General features: G+C 42.6%; 1 protein-coding gene across 4 annotated transcripts in view; it reads left to right on the top strand.

The window, feature by feature from the left end:
• The first annotated feature begins 8,618 nt into the window (after positions 1-8,618).
• Positions 8,619-17,202, top strand: part of EDNRB (endothelin receptor type B) — a 35,736-nt gene continuing 27,152 nt past the window's right edge. For 3 of the 4 annotated variants that reach the window (XR_015704705.1, XM_087757396.1, XM_087757397.1), the window contains exons 1-2: positions 8,619-8,882; positions 9,138-9,671. Coding sequence is in view for 3 of the 4 variants with exons in the window: in XM_087757396.1 (XP_087613522.1) it covers positions 9,192-9,671 (480 nt within the window). In the remaining variant the exon portion in view is untranslated. The remainder of the gene's footprint in view (positions 8,883-9,137; positions 9,672-17,202) is intronic. The other variant, XM_087757395.1, reaches the window with a different exon arrangement.

The raw sequence follows: 17,202 nt of genomic DNA on the forward strand, positions 1-17,202 counted from the left end.
ATCTTTTTTTAACAGTGAGAGCAAGCACAGAGATACATCGGCAGGCTCATTGCTGGTCTGAAGTACAACAGTGTTAACTAGCCCCAACAGCCTTATATCATCAATAAGCAGCAGTAAATCTGCCCCTCTGTACTTATCCATCCATAAAAGGGGTTTAAATTTAGTAGGAATTAATTTTAACATTGTTACATTTGTACCGACAAGATACTTTTGGCAAATTAGATGTTACTACAAAAACTATCATACAGCAGAGAAAATTACAATTGCATTCTTAAATGTTACATCATCTTATCTTCTTTGCCCTAATTCTCATGGCTTTTTACTCTTTGCATCTGGACTTCTGGCATAACACAACTATGAAAGAAATGCGCATTTCAGTCAAGTGATTCAAAGGAAGGGTTACATCAATTTAAATGCACAGCGATCATGTCTGAGGGATGTAACTTGTATTTAACCAGGAAATTCCCACTAAAATAAAGTGTCTTGTTTGCAAGGGCATTCTGTGTCTAAAATAGAGGAAGGAGTGATCCTCATTCACGTCATTAGAGTAAGCAGGCAAGGCATCTGTAGCGAGAACATGGGCCAATGGGTTATCATTCTCTTGTATTTAATCTAAAAATGCAACTTTGGTACTTTATTTTTAACATAACAGGAGCAAGTTCATTCTGCTGACAATGAGCAGAAACAAGGGAAATGGCTTAGATATAATAAAACCCACTTTGACATTTAACCCAAATTAGAATGACCCTTTTGGAAGCTGCAATATCTGCACTTGCTTTTCTTCATTATAATTTAATTTTCTACTTCCAATTCTAACCAGAAACATAAGTGATGAGGAACCAAGTGAAAGATAGTTATTGCACAATTTCAGTAAAAAAAAAAGAAAAAAAAAAAAATAGAAATGGCCATAGACTGAGTTTTCAGCAGGTTGAAGCTGCTTCCAAAAATATCCAGAGCTGCATTTGCTATGCCAAACTGCATGTGCACTCCAGCTAACATGAGGTAATACAGTGCTCTGAATTTCTGTTCAGTTACTTTGTGCATTTTACATGGTTCCATTCTAAAAGACGATTACATATGAATGTCAAACACACCAGAGAAGAGGGACACAGGGCACAGGAGTAAATTCATGAACGATTTGATCTGCTGTGCTGGTTAATGAACACAGGAAGACAAAGGTGTGCTAGAGTTGGGTTTGTAGGCCACCGGGAGACTGGCATGGTGGAGAATGAGAAATGAGCAATACAAAATGGGAATGGTGAGAATGATGCAAGGCAGAAGAATCTTAAAAACCACAACATCTACTTCTCATTTTTCAAGATGCTGAATATTTATGAATTTTAAGGACATTCTCAGTACCTGCAGGTGAAAAACCCTGGAGAATTTATTCCCTCCTTACAAAGAGTCTTTAGCAAGATATAGACTCATGCAGACTGCAGCTAAGTTTGGAACAAGTTTTCTAAGACTTTTGCACCTGTTTGTATAGTCTTTCTGGAGCATAAAGCTGAAATTTCACCACAGAATTAAAGACACTATATTCTGCCCTCTTACTACAGAATCACAGCCCTTACTCAATCATGGTGAAAAGACTAAAAATATGTCCATAAGACGATACTGGCTTTATGAAGGAGGTATAAGCCTCTGCAAACAGAAAAGGAGCAAGATCAAGTTTCCAGGGGTAAAAAATGAAACAGTAGAAGAAAGGTCAGCAAATTTAATCTATGAAGGGTAGGTGAGAGGATAGCAGCAATGTTTTAATATCAGTTTTGGCAGAACAGGTCATGCTGTTAGCCTGTGAATCTGTGAATATGGAGGTGTCTCTGGGCCTTGTAAGACATTCATGTCATATTCAGAAGCTTTGAAGCAGGAGAGTTGGAGAAGAAACTAGAGGTTGCTCGGAGAAGAAACAGTATTCTGTGGCTGTGGCTACCAGTAAAGTTCAAGTTCTTCTATGGAAAGATTTCAATAGATGAGGTCAAGGCTACAGAAAGTTCATGAGATATTACAGAAAGTGATATGCCAGAAGCAGGATTTCAATGCCTGGATGATAAAGCCAAAAAGATCCAGGAAAAATGAAGAAAGCAGCTTTAGAGAACAGTTGACAAAGGAAAGGAGATAGAGCAGAACCTAGAAGACTACATTTGTACCCGATGCAAACTGGGAAAAATGAAGTTTGCACTGAGATAGTGCCGTAACAGGGAAGCTTACTTGGAAAAAATGAATGCTGGTAGCAGAAAGTCTCCAGCTTAACAAAGTGGTGGGAGAAGTTGTAAGGAGTTCATTTCTAACTGATGTTGGGGACAATATGATTTCGCTGGCCTGGAAGCTTAAGAGAAAGAGATATAGGTACTCTTCTCTAGCAAAGCAGAGAAACAAGGAAGAGTCATGAAGGAAGGTCACAAAAAAATGATACCTAAAGGTCAAGGATGGGGAGAGAGCTAAAAACAAGTTAGGGAGAACTTTTCCCTGGAGAAATCAAAATGTATTTTTGAGCAGGAAGTAGCTTTGGAGTGTTCCTCTTGAAACAAGAATGCTCCATTTCCTGGAGATAAAAAATAGATTGCTGTTAGGAACAAAGAGGTCCACTTCAGAGAACGGTGGCTTGATCTGAGAACAAATACGTAACCAGGCTACTAGAGCATCTACAGAGGCTTACTGTAGACCTGTAGGCTCAGAAACAAGCAAGGTGATGTTCTGTTAATGGCTGCAAGTGGAATGGGTGTCACAGAGCACAGGTCTGTGCAAGCTCGGTACAAGAGTTCTGGGCTCCTCAGTACAAAAGTGGTACAGAGCTACTGGAGAGATTCCAGCAAATAGCCACAAAGATGATTACGGGATTGGTGCACCTCTCCTATGAGGACAGGTTGACAGAGCTGGGACTGTTTGTCCCAGCAAAGAGAAGTCTCAGAGGGGATCTTATTAATGTATTTAAATACCTGAAGGGAGGGTGCAAAGAAGTTGCTCTTTTCAGTGTTGTCCAGTGACAGGACAAGAGGTAATGGGCACAAAATGAAACACAGGAGGTGCTGTCTGAACATCAGGAAATACTTTTTTACTGTGAGGGTGACTGAGCACTGGCACAGTTTGCCCACAGATGTTGTGGAGTCTCCATCCTTGGAGATATTCAAAAGCTGTCTGGACACAGTTTTGGGCAACCAGCTGTAGGTGGCCCTGCTTGAGCAGCAGGGTGAACCAGATGACCTCCAGAAGTCCCTTCCAACCTCAACCATTATGTGATTCTGTAAAGAGTAGTGATGATAGTACCTGTGGCTACCAAACCTACTCAACTGAAGGACCAGAGACAGCAGGAGATGTCACACAAAACCACAGCATTTAGAAACCAAAATGGATTCCAGAAAAACAAAACAAAACTCCAATGCACATGGGAGAAGAAAGGACGGCAAACAAAAAAAAAAAGAATTCATTGTGCAGCAACAGAGTGGTCTGTCTTTTATGGAGTACTTGGAGGTTGCAAGTCAATACCTATATGGGTTATGTTAAAGGATTATTTTAAAAGTGGCTGTGCATCTGAGCAAAAGAACCCACTTTGGCATTTAAGCCCAGATTCCCCAGTGTGTCAAAGTAGTGTAAAACACGTCTGGAATGGAAGGAAAGGTTTTGAAGCCAGAATCATCTTGGTAATGTCAATAACAAAGTCAGATTTTGAGGCTTCTTCCAGAGGCCACCTTCTATAAACAAAACAGCATCTGAAGACAGAATTCCTGTTTTCCATTGGCTAACAGCATATGATCCTCAAGCACTAAATAGAGATGTATGTAAAACTGACATTCACAGTTTGAACCTTTACCATGTAAAGGGAGAAGTCATGTTACTCCATGACCATATTTTTTTAATTGGTGGAGGCTAGATTTTGCTGCAAAATGTACAAGATAACAATAACATATGCCTGTTTTCAATATATTAAGGACCATATTTGATGAGGTCCTGAGAAGTCATGCATTTATAGTAACTACAGAATGTCTACGTAGAATACAAATCCTTCAGTAGTACCTTGAAAAATGTATTTAAAATAGCCATCTCAGCAAGCAGCTGCACTGATTTGAAAAAGTGTGGTTTCAGTTCCTTAGATCTGGGCCTTCCAAATACCTCCTACCAAAAATGTGGTGTCCAGTACGACTAGTAGTGTTAGGAGCTTCTTAAAAGTTATCAGCCAGCTTCATCTTTGCTGACCTGCAGAACAGAGTGCTCTGACCTTCTCTGCATTGAGAGCTGATGAGCTACCCACCTATTTCCATGGCCAACATCCAAAACTGAGAAAATGGCCAAGCACTGTTTTTCAGCCACAATCCAACATTTGTTTGAAATAAAAGTGAAGAGTTTCTTCAAAGGTCTGATCAGCGAGGACCTATTTGCTCATAAGACATCTTTTTATGTCTTATAAGAGAAAAAAATTAGAGCCCAAGGACATGATGTAAATTCGTAGAAAGCCTTTTCTAGGTCTCTATGAGCATTTGAATATCTTCCAGTCATGCACATAAACAGTACTCCTACCTCTTGGGGTACATGGCATCTAAACACTATATCTTGCTTATTTCCCTGGGTGAATAATTGCTGCATTCTGTCAGTGCAGTTTGGTGAAAGTCATAGAATCATTTAGGTTGGAAAAAAACTCTTAAGGTCATTGAGTCCCCTCAAGGGAACAACTCTCGCCTTAGAAATGGAAGCGTCTCCCTCTCCAACCCGAGCAGACAATCGCAGGGATTATTTTAGTTGTTAGGAAGTGCAGCCATGTTACTGGACAGAAGGAGCCCCCATGCCTCGTGGCAAGAACTGGCTTTCATCACTACTACTTAGGGCTGGCCCCACAGTAATAGATTTGATTTGGAGCTAGTTGGAACAGAGCCAAGCATGAAGCAAACAAGGAACCTGTGGACAGCCAGCTGCCTAGCACCTGAGACCTCTCCCCAGCCCTCTTTTATTTCACAGCATAGATTTCTTTATTCTAGCAGTTTTTAACTGGATGATTTTATTGGTGTACAGCTTATCAGTACAATTTAAAGTCAGTACATGGGGGTGGGTTCATTCTATCCAGATGAACGCTGTGTTTGTATTACATGGCCACACTTGCAGAAAAGCACGGATGAGTGAATCACTGCACCTCTTGTTGAGGTTAGACATTTTGTCTGGAAATGAATTTAATCCAGACTTGAAAGGCTCGCCTGGAGTGATTTCTGTGCAACAACATAAACAATGTATGGTCAGTTATCACCTCCTTTGTACAAAGGCATACATTTCCCAGCAGCTGAAAAAAGTACTTTTTTTTTAACAACTGATCTTATCTAGGCTTCCTGGGAGATTCTGATCCAAACTCCTACTTCAACTGGAATTTAAAAGTAAACTTGGTCACCTTTATTGTATCGAAGTAGCATGGGAAAAAGTGTCTTTAATAATTTCCGTAAAATTCAGAAATGCTGCTCTTTCAAAGCTGCAGCTACATTCCCAAACCCATTTCAGTAGCTTTTCCCTCAACAGACAGGGATTCACTGTATCTTATACCTCAAGTTAATTACATGCCACTATATTAATTTCAGAACTTTAATTTACCTTGCAATTTCCTTTGCTGATGCTGAATAGGAAGGATGAGGGGAGTAAGTTTTACTAAGTGGCATATTCTTTTTAATCTTAGAGTTAGATGGGAAAATAAAATTTCAGTTAGCAACCAATCTGACTTAAAAGCTTGAACTTTGTTCCATATAAAAATCCTTAAACTCATATAAATGAGGACTATAAGAGACAGACATATGTCATCTTAGTATAAATTTGATTGTCTTTCATTTTTTTACATCCTGTCAATTTAAGATAAAATATGCAATCGTTGACAAGGTAATCTACATTAAAACAGGTATCTGCACACAAGCTTCATGTTTCATTTGTGGTATCTACCGTTATTGTTTTATGATAACCTTTTATGATAAAATAAATATTGTTCCACTGTTTCAAGAATTAGGCATAATATCAATACACTGCAGTCGACAGCCAACACTATAATTTATAGAAGTTGCTTAGCTTTGTAGAAGAAGAGACAAAGCATAGCTACACATCACACTAAAAAGAATTTCATATTTTTGCATAAATTTAGACTAAGGGGAAAAATGAGACAGATAATGTCATTCTTCTGTGTCATCTGTCCAGTATATAAACATGTGCAGTTACTAACTGGCAATATCCTAATTTCTCAAAGTACATTTATTCCTTTAAAATTGTCATTGGTAATGTTTCTGTGGTAACTTCTGAAACACAGAAAACTATTTTCTGACTTTAATTCACCTCAAAAGCCAGATACACTAGCAGCAGTTTGCATAATCTTATATAATGAATTCCATACAATTCAGTAAGGAATTTATTTCATAGCTTATTTAGCAAAGGCTATTTAAAGGGCACCAGTCTATTATATTTACAGATGGTTTTCTCTTGTTGCAATCCAGATTAATCTTGTTAGTTGCTTCTTCACTTAAACTACTGTTAATTTGCCAAGATATCCACTATGCTCTCAGTGTTTAATAGAGTAGTATCTTAATCCTCACATAAATTTCTGTGAAACTGTGTTTTCCTTTGCTTTTTCACTAATTAAAGGAGACTTGCACCACAGCATAGGCTCTTTTTAATTTCTCAAATATTCTAATCTCTGAAAAGCCAGAGTAGAAACAAAAAGGGTGGTAAACTTAGCTACTTTTATTTCCTTGAGTATCCCATCATTTCTGATGAACAGTCAATTTTTTTCGTTATTGATTGTTTATCATAACCACCAATAATTATGAAAGGAGCTGGTCCAGACAAACTGGTGGCAGCCAGAAACAATTTAGATGCTTTGTCCCATAGACCCATTTTGTGCAATACTACAGAGGAATTCTGCTTCGGGTATCAGCAGCTGCCCGGAGTTCTGTGTATACTAATCTTAGTACTAGAATTTTCTGGAACTAAATTGCTATTACTAAAACTTCTGAAGCTGAAGTAAGTGGCAGCAAGGGTGTTCCTACAAAACAGTAGCAAACACATCTTGTGGAGCTGTGCTAACAAAAATCTTAGCAAATATATCTCAGTGTAGTTGCAATCTATTTCTTGATGGTCAGGACCAGCTCAGAAACCTTTGAAAGGTAGCAAGAACCTTGCAAGTAAAAAGCATTTCAAGATAAAAGTTAACACGATGTTAATTGGCAAGAGTTTCTAATAAAAATCAATACTGCATTTAGCAAAACATTGTTCACTTACGGATCGCTGAATTGGAAACTGAGAAAATGCAGAAGTGAAAACTGAAAAGACTTTAAGTCCCCAGGACTCGGAATACTACAGGGTTAATTCAGTGTTCACACTTCTGTCATTGGTAGAGGAATCAGCCTCGGTGCTGCAAAACACGATCTGAAAAAGCCTGAACCTGAAAAGACCACTCTTCCAGCTGGAGCGCAATCAACCTCCAGCTACCCTCATACGGTTTAGAAGTGACTCTAGTGCCTTTATTTCACAAATACTGCGATGTAAAACAGGGAAGAAAAATGAGTGTGCCAGCTAAATTAGGAAATGGATCAAGCGTGATTAAATGGGAAAGGTGCTTGATGCAGCAGATTTTTGAACAATGATGGAGAAGTGAAAAGGAAGCTAAAAGAGGACGGGAAAAGGCTGTCTGCTACAGTGGCTCAAGAAGACGTTAGCAGGAGATGCTGGAAAGATGAGATAGATCAGACCAGCAATTTTAGGGAAAGGCTTGAAAGAAACATTTGGTTTTCAGTGCTTCCCCCTATGGGTATGTCAATAATGTAGGTGAGTGGGTCACTTCTGTAATGAAGCGTTTCTACGTTCAAGTTCTGCATATGATTTAGCTTCCAGCATGATTAAAATTTAAAAAAAAAAAAAAAAAAAAAAAAAAGATCAAGGAGGTGTACATAGAGATGCTGGAAAATCCTGTACAAATCTCTCTGCTCCTTTCCTTACGCTTCGGCTGGAAGGAGCTCTCTGAGATCGGATGCATTGCGAAGGCTGCCCAAAGCGGCACCCAGATAACCAAGCTCGATCACTGCGACTTCAGAACAGCCAAAACACTATTTCTGATACAACAAGAATATACAAAGTACCCCGGGTTGTGAAGCGCTTTCAAACGTGGCACTAATCTCGTCCGCGTTGGACAAGCAGCTTCTCCAGCATTTTTGCCACTCTGGGGCTGCCCGCAGAGCGGAATACAATGCGGAGGGAGAACCCCGTACCCAGCTACTGGGAAGGGGTGTCGGAGAGGACAGCGGGGAAATCCTTCTTTCTCCCCGCAGGCGTCGTCTAACAATGCCAAAACCTCTTGTAACAACCCTTCTGGTCTGAAAAAAATTGTTTCAAAACCCGCAGAATTACTTCTTTAGCCTGCCTCAGCCAACCTGGTACAGGACGCGGCGGGCGGGCCGCAACGGGGGCAGGTCGCAGGGCAGACCGCTGGCAGGCACCGAGGCAGGGAGCGCTTCGGCCGGGGGCAGCCCCGGCAGCGGCTGACGGGCGGCACGGCAGGGCCGGCGGGCGGCGGGGCTGGGCTGGGCCCCGCGGCGGCCCCGCGGGGCGGGGGCACGGGTGGGGTCTGGCCGTGACTGATGGGCCAGATGCGGTTGAATGTTTTAGAAAAGGGGGGGGCCTGCCCCACCGGCGCGGCTTTAGCCACCGGGTTTAGTGCGCGGCTGACGGCCGCCGGGTCCTTCTGCCAGCGCCCGTCCCTCCCTCCGCCGCGGCCCGGGGCGCCCATCGCCGGCGAGAGGCGGCAGCCGGCCCCGGGAGAGGAGAGCCAGCCGGGGCAAGGGGCGCGGCGACCGGCGGAGCGCGTTTCCCTCGCTCGGCAGGCAGAGCCGCGCAGGCGGCGGGCGGGGAGGATCGGCTCGGCTCCGCTCGGCGAGGTGAGGGGGAGAGGAGCGGGGGGTCAGAGCGGGGCGACGCCGAGTGGGTCCGGCCGGAGGGGACTCCTCGCCCCAGCCGCCGCACAGGTCTTCGCCCCGGCGCTGCTCTGCCGGCTCCACCGCCGGCACCGCCGCCCGTCCCCGTCTGGTGGCCGGCAGCGCCCCGGCTCCGTCCCCGGGCGGCGGGCGCGATGGCGGCGAGCGGCGGGGCGCCGCGCCCCGGCAGCTGACGCCCTGTCCCCTCTCTCCGCGCAGGTCGGCGCTGACGGCGGCGGGCGCCCGGCGGGGGATCGGCCGTGCCGCAGCGCCATGCCCGCCGCCCGGCCGCGGCGGCTGCCCGCCCTCCTACTCCTCCTCCTGCTTCTCAGCTGCCGTGTCGCCGCCGAGGGCGACGGCTCCCTGCGCCCGCCGGGCCCGGGCAGGCAAAGCCCGCCGGCGGCGGCCGACGCCGTCCCCCCGACGGCCGGGACCCCCGCGCTGCGGGGCGCCGAGCCCAACGCCTCCCGCCCGGCCGCGCTGCCCAAGGGCGGGGGGGCTGCCGGCGGGCGGCCGCGCTCGGCCTCGCCCCCCATGTGCACGGGGCAGACGGAGATCAAGGAGACTTTCAAGTACATCAACACGGTGGTGTCCTGCCTCGTCTTCGTCCTGGGCATCATCGGCAACTCCACGCTGCTGCGGATCATCTACAAGAACAAGTGCATGAGGAACGGCCCCAACATCCTCATCGCCAGCCTGGCTCTGGGCGACCTGCTCCACATCATCATCGACATCCCCATCAACGTCTACAAGGTGAGGGGGAACCGGGGATGGGTCCGGGAGCGGGCGCGGGGGCGCGGCGGGCTCTTCCCGGCGCTCCCCGCCGGCCCCCGGCAGATACCCGGCACCTCCGTGGCTGCTGGGGGGAAACGCGCCCCGTTTCTGGCCGGGAGACGTCCGGGGGCTAGCCCTCATGCCAAAAACTGCCGGAAGGTGTTATTCTGGTCAGATGTTGTCCTTGTTGTCCCACATGGCACCCCCTCTGTGCCCCAGTCGCAACCCTTTCAGCGATCCGGGCTGGGAATGGGGCAGAAATGTGCGGCTGGAGGTGGCCAGGCTCTGAAAGTCACCTGGAAACAGGTGCTGTCCTAGGGATGAAGGAAATAAATGCAATAGATAAATGGGCAGTGGGTTGATGGCTTCCCTCCTTTGCCCCGAGGAAAGGAGAGGAGGCACAGCAGACCCTCTCCTGTGGGGTGGGTGCCGCTCGGTCCCTCCTGCACAGCTGGGGCAGGCTTCATCGTGCACTTCCCATGGGTCCGTACAGTCGCTGGTGGCATGGGGACTTTTTCAGGAGGAACCAAGCTCATTCAAACTGAGATTTGTATTAGTTTCATACGTCCAGCGGTTGTGAGGCATGATGCTCTCCTGAGCTGTGAATCCTTTCCCTCGTCGGCCGGTGTGGCAGCATGGGCAGCCGAGAGGGAGTGAGCCACAGCTGCTGCTCTTGCACCTTCTTTACTCTGCCCTTGGACGTGATGGAAGGAGTACCAACCACTGTCTCATCTACCCAGCTTGCGCAAGTCAATTTGTCCTTAGGAATTCGTTGAGTAGTGGAATCCAGCCTCTGCTTACGATCAGCACTCTTGGGAGGGATGCTGGAAATAACAAGGCATCTTCTGCCTTGAGAGTTTACAGTCTGGGTCCCTGAGCACCCATCAGTTACTGCATAAAGTGACCATGACAGCCTTCATCTATTCCTTCTCCTCACTTCATATGCATGTTTGTAAATTCTGAGGTTTGTTACTGTTAGCTTTGGAAAACCACGTTGAAGGGACGGGTTTTGAATTTAGTCTTCTGTATCCGTAGTGATTACTTCAGAAGCTGCTGAAATGGGAGAATCCTGTATCTTTATCCTTTTAACATATCGAAGTATTACAAAGCAGGGAACATCATAACTGTGTTAAATTAATGAGCTGGATAATTTGGATTACACGAGAGTCCTTCGATTTGGAGTTTCAGTATTTTCCATACTATACATTTGTCGTAGTTCTTGTGCAAGGCATGTACTCTTCTCACTGAGAGTGGAATTTATGAAACAAAATACTTCAAGCTGTTTTGAAAAAACTATTTTTGTAAAAAAAGATATTGAAGGAAAAGATTTTTTGTCTGTTCTCAGAAAAAATTAAAAAGATTAAATCAATAACAGCTGCCCAGTACAAGACTTTGCAATCTCAATGAAACTATTTCAAAATTAAATTAATTATAACACGCAATAATATATACCACAGTCCCTATCTTGATTGAATGTCATCAAGTATATCATTATGAGTAGGTTGGAGCAGGAGGAATAAAAAGTCAGATTGCAAACCGATAAATATACCGGCTGCAAGTCCAGGATTTTTCTTGTGCTATTGATAATGCTAGGAGCTAAGAAATAGCTCTCAGGTGCTAAATCTCCCATGCTGCTACTCATTTTAGTTAAGAGCCCATAATAAATTTGTATTATCCCTTACAATAATGAGTGAAATATTTGCTGGACAGGGCTTTTGAATAAATGTGAGTTAAAAAACCCAAACAAACCTTAGATATTGTGTTTATTTAATCAAAATTAAGAGTTTGAGTGAGGTTTGCGTTTCCATCACCTCTACATCCCATTTAATTCCACCTGCAGGGCAGTGTTACGAGGGAGAATACAGTAATGCAATCAAAAGCTGGCTAAATCACCCAGCAGTATGGGAAAAACAAAGGCTAGCAAAGGCTTGGTTTGTAAATCAAGTGTACTTAACAGTTTTAACTTGCAATTTGAAACAATTTCAAACTGGATGAAACATATCTTCAGACTGGCTACCAGATCCTCAGTTAGACAGCTGCGTGAAAAAGAATGTGAGAGAATTTCTTATGTTAATAAAATGCCAGCAGTTTACTCAACAACACTTGTAATAGAAGGTATGAAAGGGTCTGTGAATGCGTTCCAGACAGACCCATAAGAAAGAACTCTGAATTTGCACCAGGAGCAGGATTTTATTAGGTATTAAAAGTGATAACTGCAAAAGATGTCCCCTGTGAGTATTTAAGTGAATATGTAAGTAGCTGAAAAAATACACAAATGAAAATTTACACCTCTTGAATTGAGGGTATCTAAGGAAAAGCAGGTGTTATCTAGATTGTGAGGCAAATGCAGTCCAATGTGCAAGATGCTGATTAGTCCATTACACTTGATAAATTTGAATATCGATCAATACGTTCAGCAGAAAATGGAAAGTATTGGAATCTGTCACACAGTCAGGAAACTGGGTGTGACGTGAGGGCTTGAGGGGTGTTCAGTTCCAGCATGCAGAACTTGGAAGACCGTTTCGACATTCAGGGTCCTGGTAAACAATCTGGCTTTGGCCATACCCCCAGAACTGCAGAATGGGAAGCAGCGAAAAGTCTGCGACAATCATTCTGCAGCATGTCATGTTGTGGCAGTGTAAATACTTGGTAAAATTGCTACTAATCAGATGTGAAGGTGGTCCTATGCCTGGCCAACTGCTTCACTGCACAGACTAAGTAAGCATGTCTTTGTTAATTTGAGGCGACAAACAGCAATTAAAGGTGTGAACATAAGGAGCAGAAGGATAGAGTAGGTGGTCAGTGAGCTTTTTATGTCCTTCTCTGCACTTAATCTTTGGAAGACAAGACAGTGGCATCTTGTACACCTGACTGTACAGGTCTGCAGTTCCAGAAGGCTTATGCTCAGTTTCCCCCATCGATGAAGTTTGCAACTCCTATGTGTAAGACACCAAAACAACATCAGGACTGGAAATTCCAAACTTACATTAGCTCTGCCTCTCATGCATGTATGTGTAACGCAGTAGGAACATAGACTTAAAAAAGCTGTAATCAAATAATATAATAACATACTTTCTTTTCTGATATATAGACAACATCTCTCTCATTTCGTAATATTTATTCTCTTATATTAAATCCAATTCATTGTCATGTTCCAGGGGATTTTTAACAGGGGGAGCAACCTATCCTCTGCACACTGTTGTGTGGCTTTCTGAACTCTGACTATCAATTTGCTATGACACAAATGACTGAGGAAGAATATCTACCTGGAAATACTGTCACAAGCTCCTTTATCTCAGAGCACAGTGGAAGAGCGGAGAAAAACATTTCCAGAGAAGGAACAAAAACTGGTCTTTATCCAAACCAATGATCAAAGGTCAAAGTCAGTTTTGTAGGCAATGATTTTTTTTCAGTAATGTATTTTAGGGATTACATAAAAAATATAGTTAGCATTATATAGCATCATCAAGCACTGGAAATATAAGAAAGACCAGATTAGGGACTGAATATCCCATACCGATGCAAACTGGCCCCTTTGTTAATCCACCTGTGCTCTACAAAAGGCAGGATTTCCATGGAAGTGTCTTTGTGATGACCTTACTAACTCTTGTAATGCAAGTACTCATAGGGCATGCATCATGATGAAGCTGATCTTTTCCTAACTTTCCAAAAAAGTCAAGATGCTTGTCTTCAGAAAACATTGTTACTATTCCATATTACAACTCTTGGCCACCAGTCCTTCTGATGTTAAAGATAACAGCCATTTTACTGGGAGAAATGCATTTTTTCCTTTCTTTCAACATCTGAACCACTTACTTGAGGTCTTGCAAAGTTCATCTCAGAATTCCTTACACAAAGTTTAATATCTCTGACCATATTAACCTAGAAGTGTATTTTGCTTAGGAGCCCTTTAGGGCCAACAAGTGCAGCTTATAGGCACTTAAGAAAGATCTGAATTGTCCAGTGGAGGAACCTGTCTAGACTCTACAGGCAATGGGGGGTAGCTTTGCTCTGTAGTTGGATGGGAACAACCTACTCTGAAGTCCAATGTATTGGGTGGTGGAAATGTCTGTACGTTGCTGAAAGTACACGTACATACTTTTCATGATGGATCTCCAAACTGAAGTACGTCAGATGATGTCAGTATAGATTTGTAAATTTAGAGTAGTTTTTTCATTATGTATACATTTGTTATGTATATATTCACTTAAAAGATGCATGTGACAAATTTCAAAACAAGTTTTCATCTTATTTGGTTTTTTTTGCTTCTACTCTGTGTTTATGCTTCTCAATCTGACAGCAGCACATCTTTCTTAATTGTTACTTTTGATGCAGTTCTTTCACTGGGATTGTGAAATTGCAGAATTTTTTTACTTTGAAAACACATCAGGTTTATGTCATTTTTAGGATGTCTGTATGATATTACTTGATCTTAAGTATTTTTTTAAAAATTAAGTTTCTAAGCAGAAGTTACTAATAAAGACACAGGAAAAGAAACTAATTGCATGCCTCATATTAAGATTTACACTGTTTATTGGATAGATCAGTAAACATTCTTAGCTTAAGTAGGAAGCAGGAAATATATTTCCTTGTCTAGAGGGAAGATCCCCACCCTGACATCATAATTATTGTTAAATATTAATAAATTTTGTAATGTTGTCTGACTTATCCCTGACCATAAGCTTCATTTCCTGGGCAAATTTCCTGTTTTGAAAAATGCTTGCTCCTGTGAAATACTGGAAGATACTTTATCGGCGTGACCTCTCTGTCTCGAAAGTATCAGGTGAAAATCTGTAAGTCATTTCATGGATATATTGAAAAAACGTTGCTTGTGAATTAGGTGTATAGTTTTATGTCTGATTTCCCGTGTAACTCTGCAATTCATAATTACGAAAATGGAATCCTATTGTCCTGTGAATTAGATGTGCTGTGAACACACAGCTAGGAGGAAGCGTGAATTCTTGCTCTGTGTTTCTGCGTGCATTCATTGTTCGGGACAAGGGCACTGATGTGAATAAGCGCACACTTTGCTACTTCTCCGTGCCCGACTGCAGAAAGTCAACAGTAGTGGGTTGGAGACGTGGCATCAGCCTTCTGGCTGGTGGCCACAGCAGCTGAGCCATCCAGAGCAGCGTATGGTGCTCTCATGCTGGCGTATTCCAGCAGCAGATTACGAAAATTTTCTGTTCCTACACAACCAAGAGGAAGCAGGGCAGGAATTGCAATTCACAGGTGTATCTCTGAGTCACGGCATCTCTTGGGGCTACTTTCATAGCTGTGCAGCTTTCACATCAGTTTAGGCTCAGATCTGTGCGTGGTCTGAAAAAGTGGTTGCTAGGAATGCATCAGATGTATTAGTTCTTTTAAGTATGATTTCACATCGTCCTGCAATGTGTTCCCTTTCATTCTATTTCATTGCATCTTCAACACATTTCTGTGGCTTAGCAGTTAAAGTTTTGTCCACGTAAAATAAGTGACTATAAAACATTGGAAAAGGTCCCGCAGAATACAGCCAGTGGTAGACTTCTCTTGGCATTTTACTGCTGAAAACTCAACATTATTTTTCTCTTTGCTGCCACTTGGCAGTATCTCATGACTCTAAGTCATTTATAATTTGTAAAATGTCACTCTTTGCACAGATACCCTATTATGAATCATAAGAAAATTGTTTTACCCATACAAAATGGCATTAGACTACATCTATACTTCACTAAGAATAATCATTGCTCTTGTCCACAAATATGATGCTCCTGAATACTTTACAGTGGATGTTCACTGTACTTTAAGGCATTTTGAGGAGATGGCAATACAGAGGACAAACAGAAACAACAAGGAAGCATAGTTCAGCAATTAAAACATTCTACCTTTTTCCTTTTACTTTCTTAATGTTTTCAAGCTTTTGCTGCAAAGCATATCATTAACCACTTGCAATACCATGATAGAGAAACTTATGACTCATGCATTAAAATGCTCAAATTTCACAATACATCAGCTGCAAGAGATAAAGGACGTGCTTTTCCAATCCAATACAGACAGCTGTGTGCTCATTCTGCCCCTGATTTAAGCTGGCTGAATGCAAGTAATGTTTTGAAGTTATGCTAAACTCAAGCTAATGTACCCTTTCTCTCAGTAGACTGCATTCACTCATGTGCAGCCCCATTATAATCCAGCCATATGGCTCCCAAACTGGAGCTGGCTCAAATCCAGTCAGCTTGGAGCACACGTGTGACCGTCTGCACCTGAGAGATAAGCATTAGTTCAGGGAAATCTCCAATGTGGGGCTGAACAGTTGTGATTTAGGGAAGAGAGACAGGGAGTGTCTTGCACGTACACCAGCTAGTTGTAGCTAAAAGTCTTCAACAGAATCTTCCACCAGAAATTTCATCAAAGTTCTGAATCTGAATTCAACAAAGAACAGAATATTTTAATTTTGAAGTGCTTTTTTAATGAATCATCTCTGGTTTAATATACACACATGTACAATATACAATAGATACTGTAAACAAGTGTACAATGTATTTGCTACCCAGTCCTTGCTTCCTGGACTTGCTACCTACTAGGTGTGGTAGGCTGGACGTTCACTGCCTGATTGATATAAATTAAATTAGTCCAGGTGTCACTGGATTCTGTAGAGTATACATTTAGAACACCTGTAATTATTCACATTGCAATTTTAATAGTAGTTAAATAATACTATCAACCCCTTATGGCAATTCAAAGAAGTCTCAGAGAGAGGCTTTACTGAAAATACTTTAATTACAGGCTGAGTTATTTTCCCACATCACATAAGTGAAAGATACTGTATGGTTATTACAGCCTCATCCCTACTTCCTCTGCTTTATTACTTTCCATAAAATTCTCAAGAAACATAAATCCTTAGAATTTATTTTCCTGCTTCATTTATTCAGAAGCATTATATTCTTTGTCTTACTTGAGCAGATCGTTTAAGAAATAGATCAAAGCTGGCTATGTTACAGTTTTCCTACTGCTCTTCTTTTGAAGACCCCATTTCAGCACAGGACTAAAGCAGATTGGTGAAGGTGTTCTGGTACCTGAAAATACTGGTGGACACTTCATAGGGATTTCCAAAAGCACATGGTCATGAAATGTACTTGACTTCCTTTGTGTTAAAATAAAATGATACTTAAATTATATCAGGGCTTTTCAAAAACTGTCTTGGACCTTGTAACTGTTTATCTTTAGATGCACATGTATGTGTATTTAAGGACTTTGCTGAACCAAACGAACACGAGCAGGCAACTCTGTGGCTATTTTCAATCATTTTGGTCCCCAGGAGAATCTATACAGTGTCATGACCTATTTCTCCTTTTCTTTCATCACTGTTAAATGAGATGTCTGAGGAGACCTGAGCCAAGGGAAAGATTTTGCAGTCTCTTTGGGGTAGTTCCTCTCCTTTTCCCTTTTGTAGTCCTCTATCTGCTACAGATCCAAAAGGCCTCATTTGAAGACAGTTATGAAAAACAGAGATGGGCTTAGATAACGTAACTAA

The sequence above is a fragment of the Nipponia nippon genome, unplaced genomic scaffold (assembly GCF_047370975.1).
Source record: "Nipponia nippon isolate SJK-2023a ecotype South Korea unplaced genomic scaffold, ASM4737097v1 scaffold_2, whole genome shotgun sequence".
Taxonomy (NCBI): Eukaryota; Metazoa; Chordata; class Aves; order Pelecaniformes; family Threskiornithidae; genus Nipponia; species Nipponia nippon.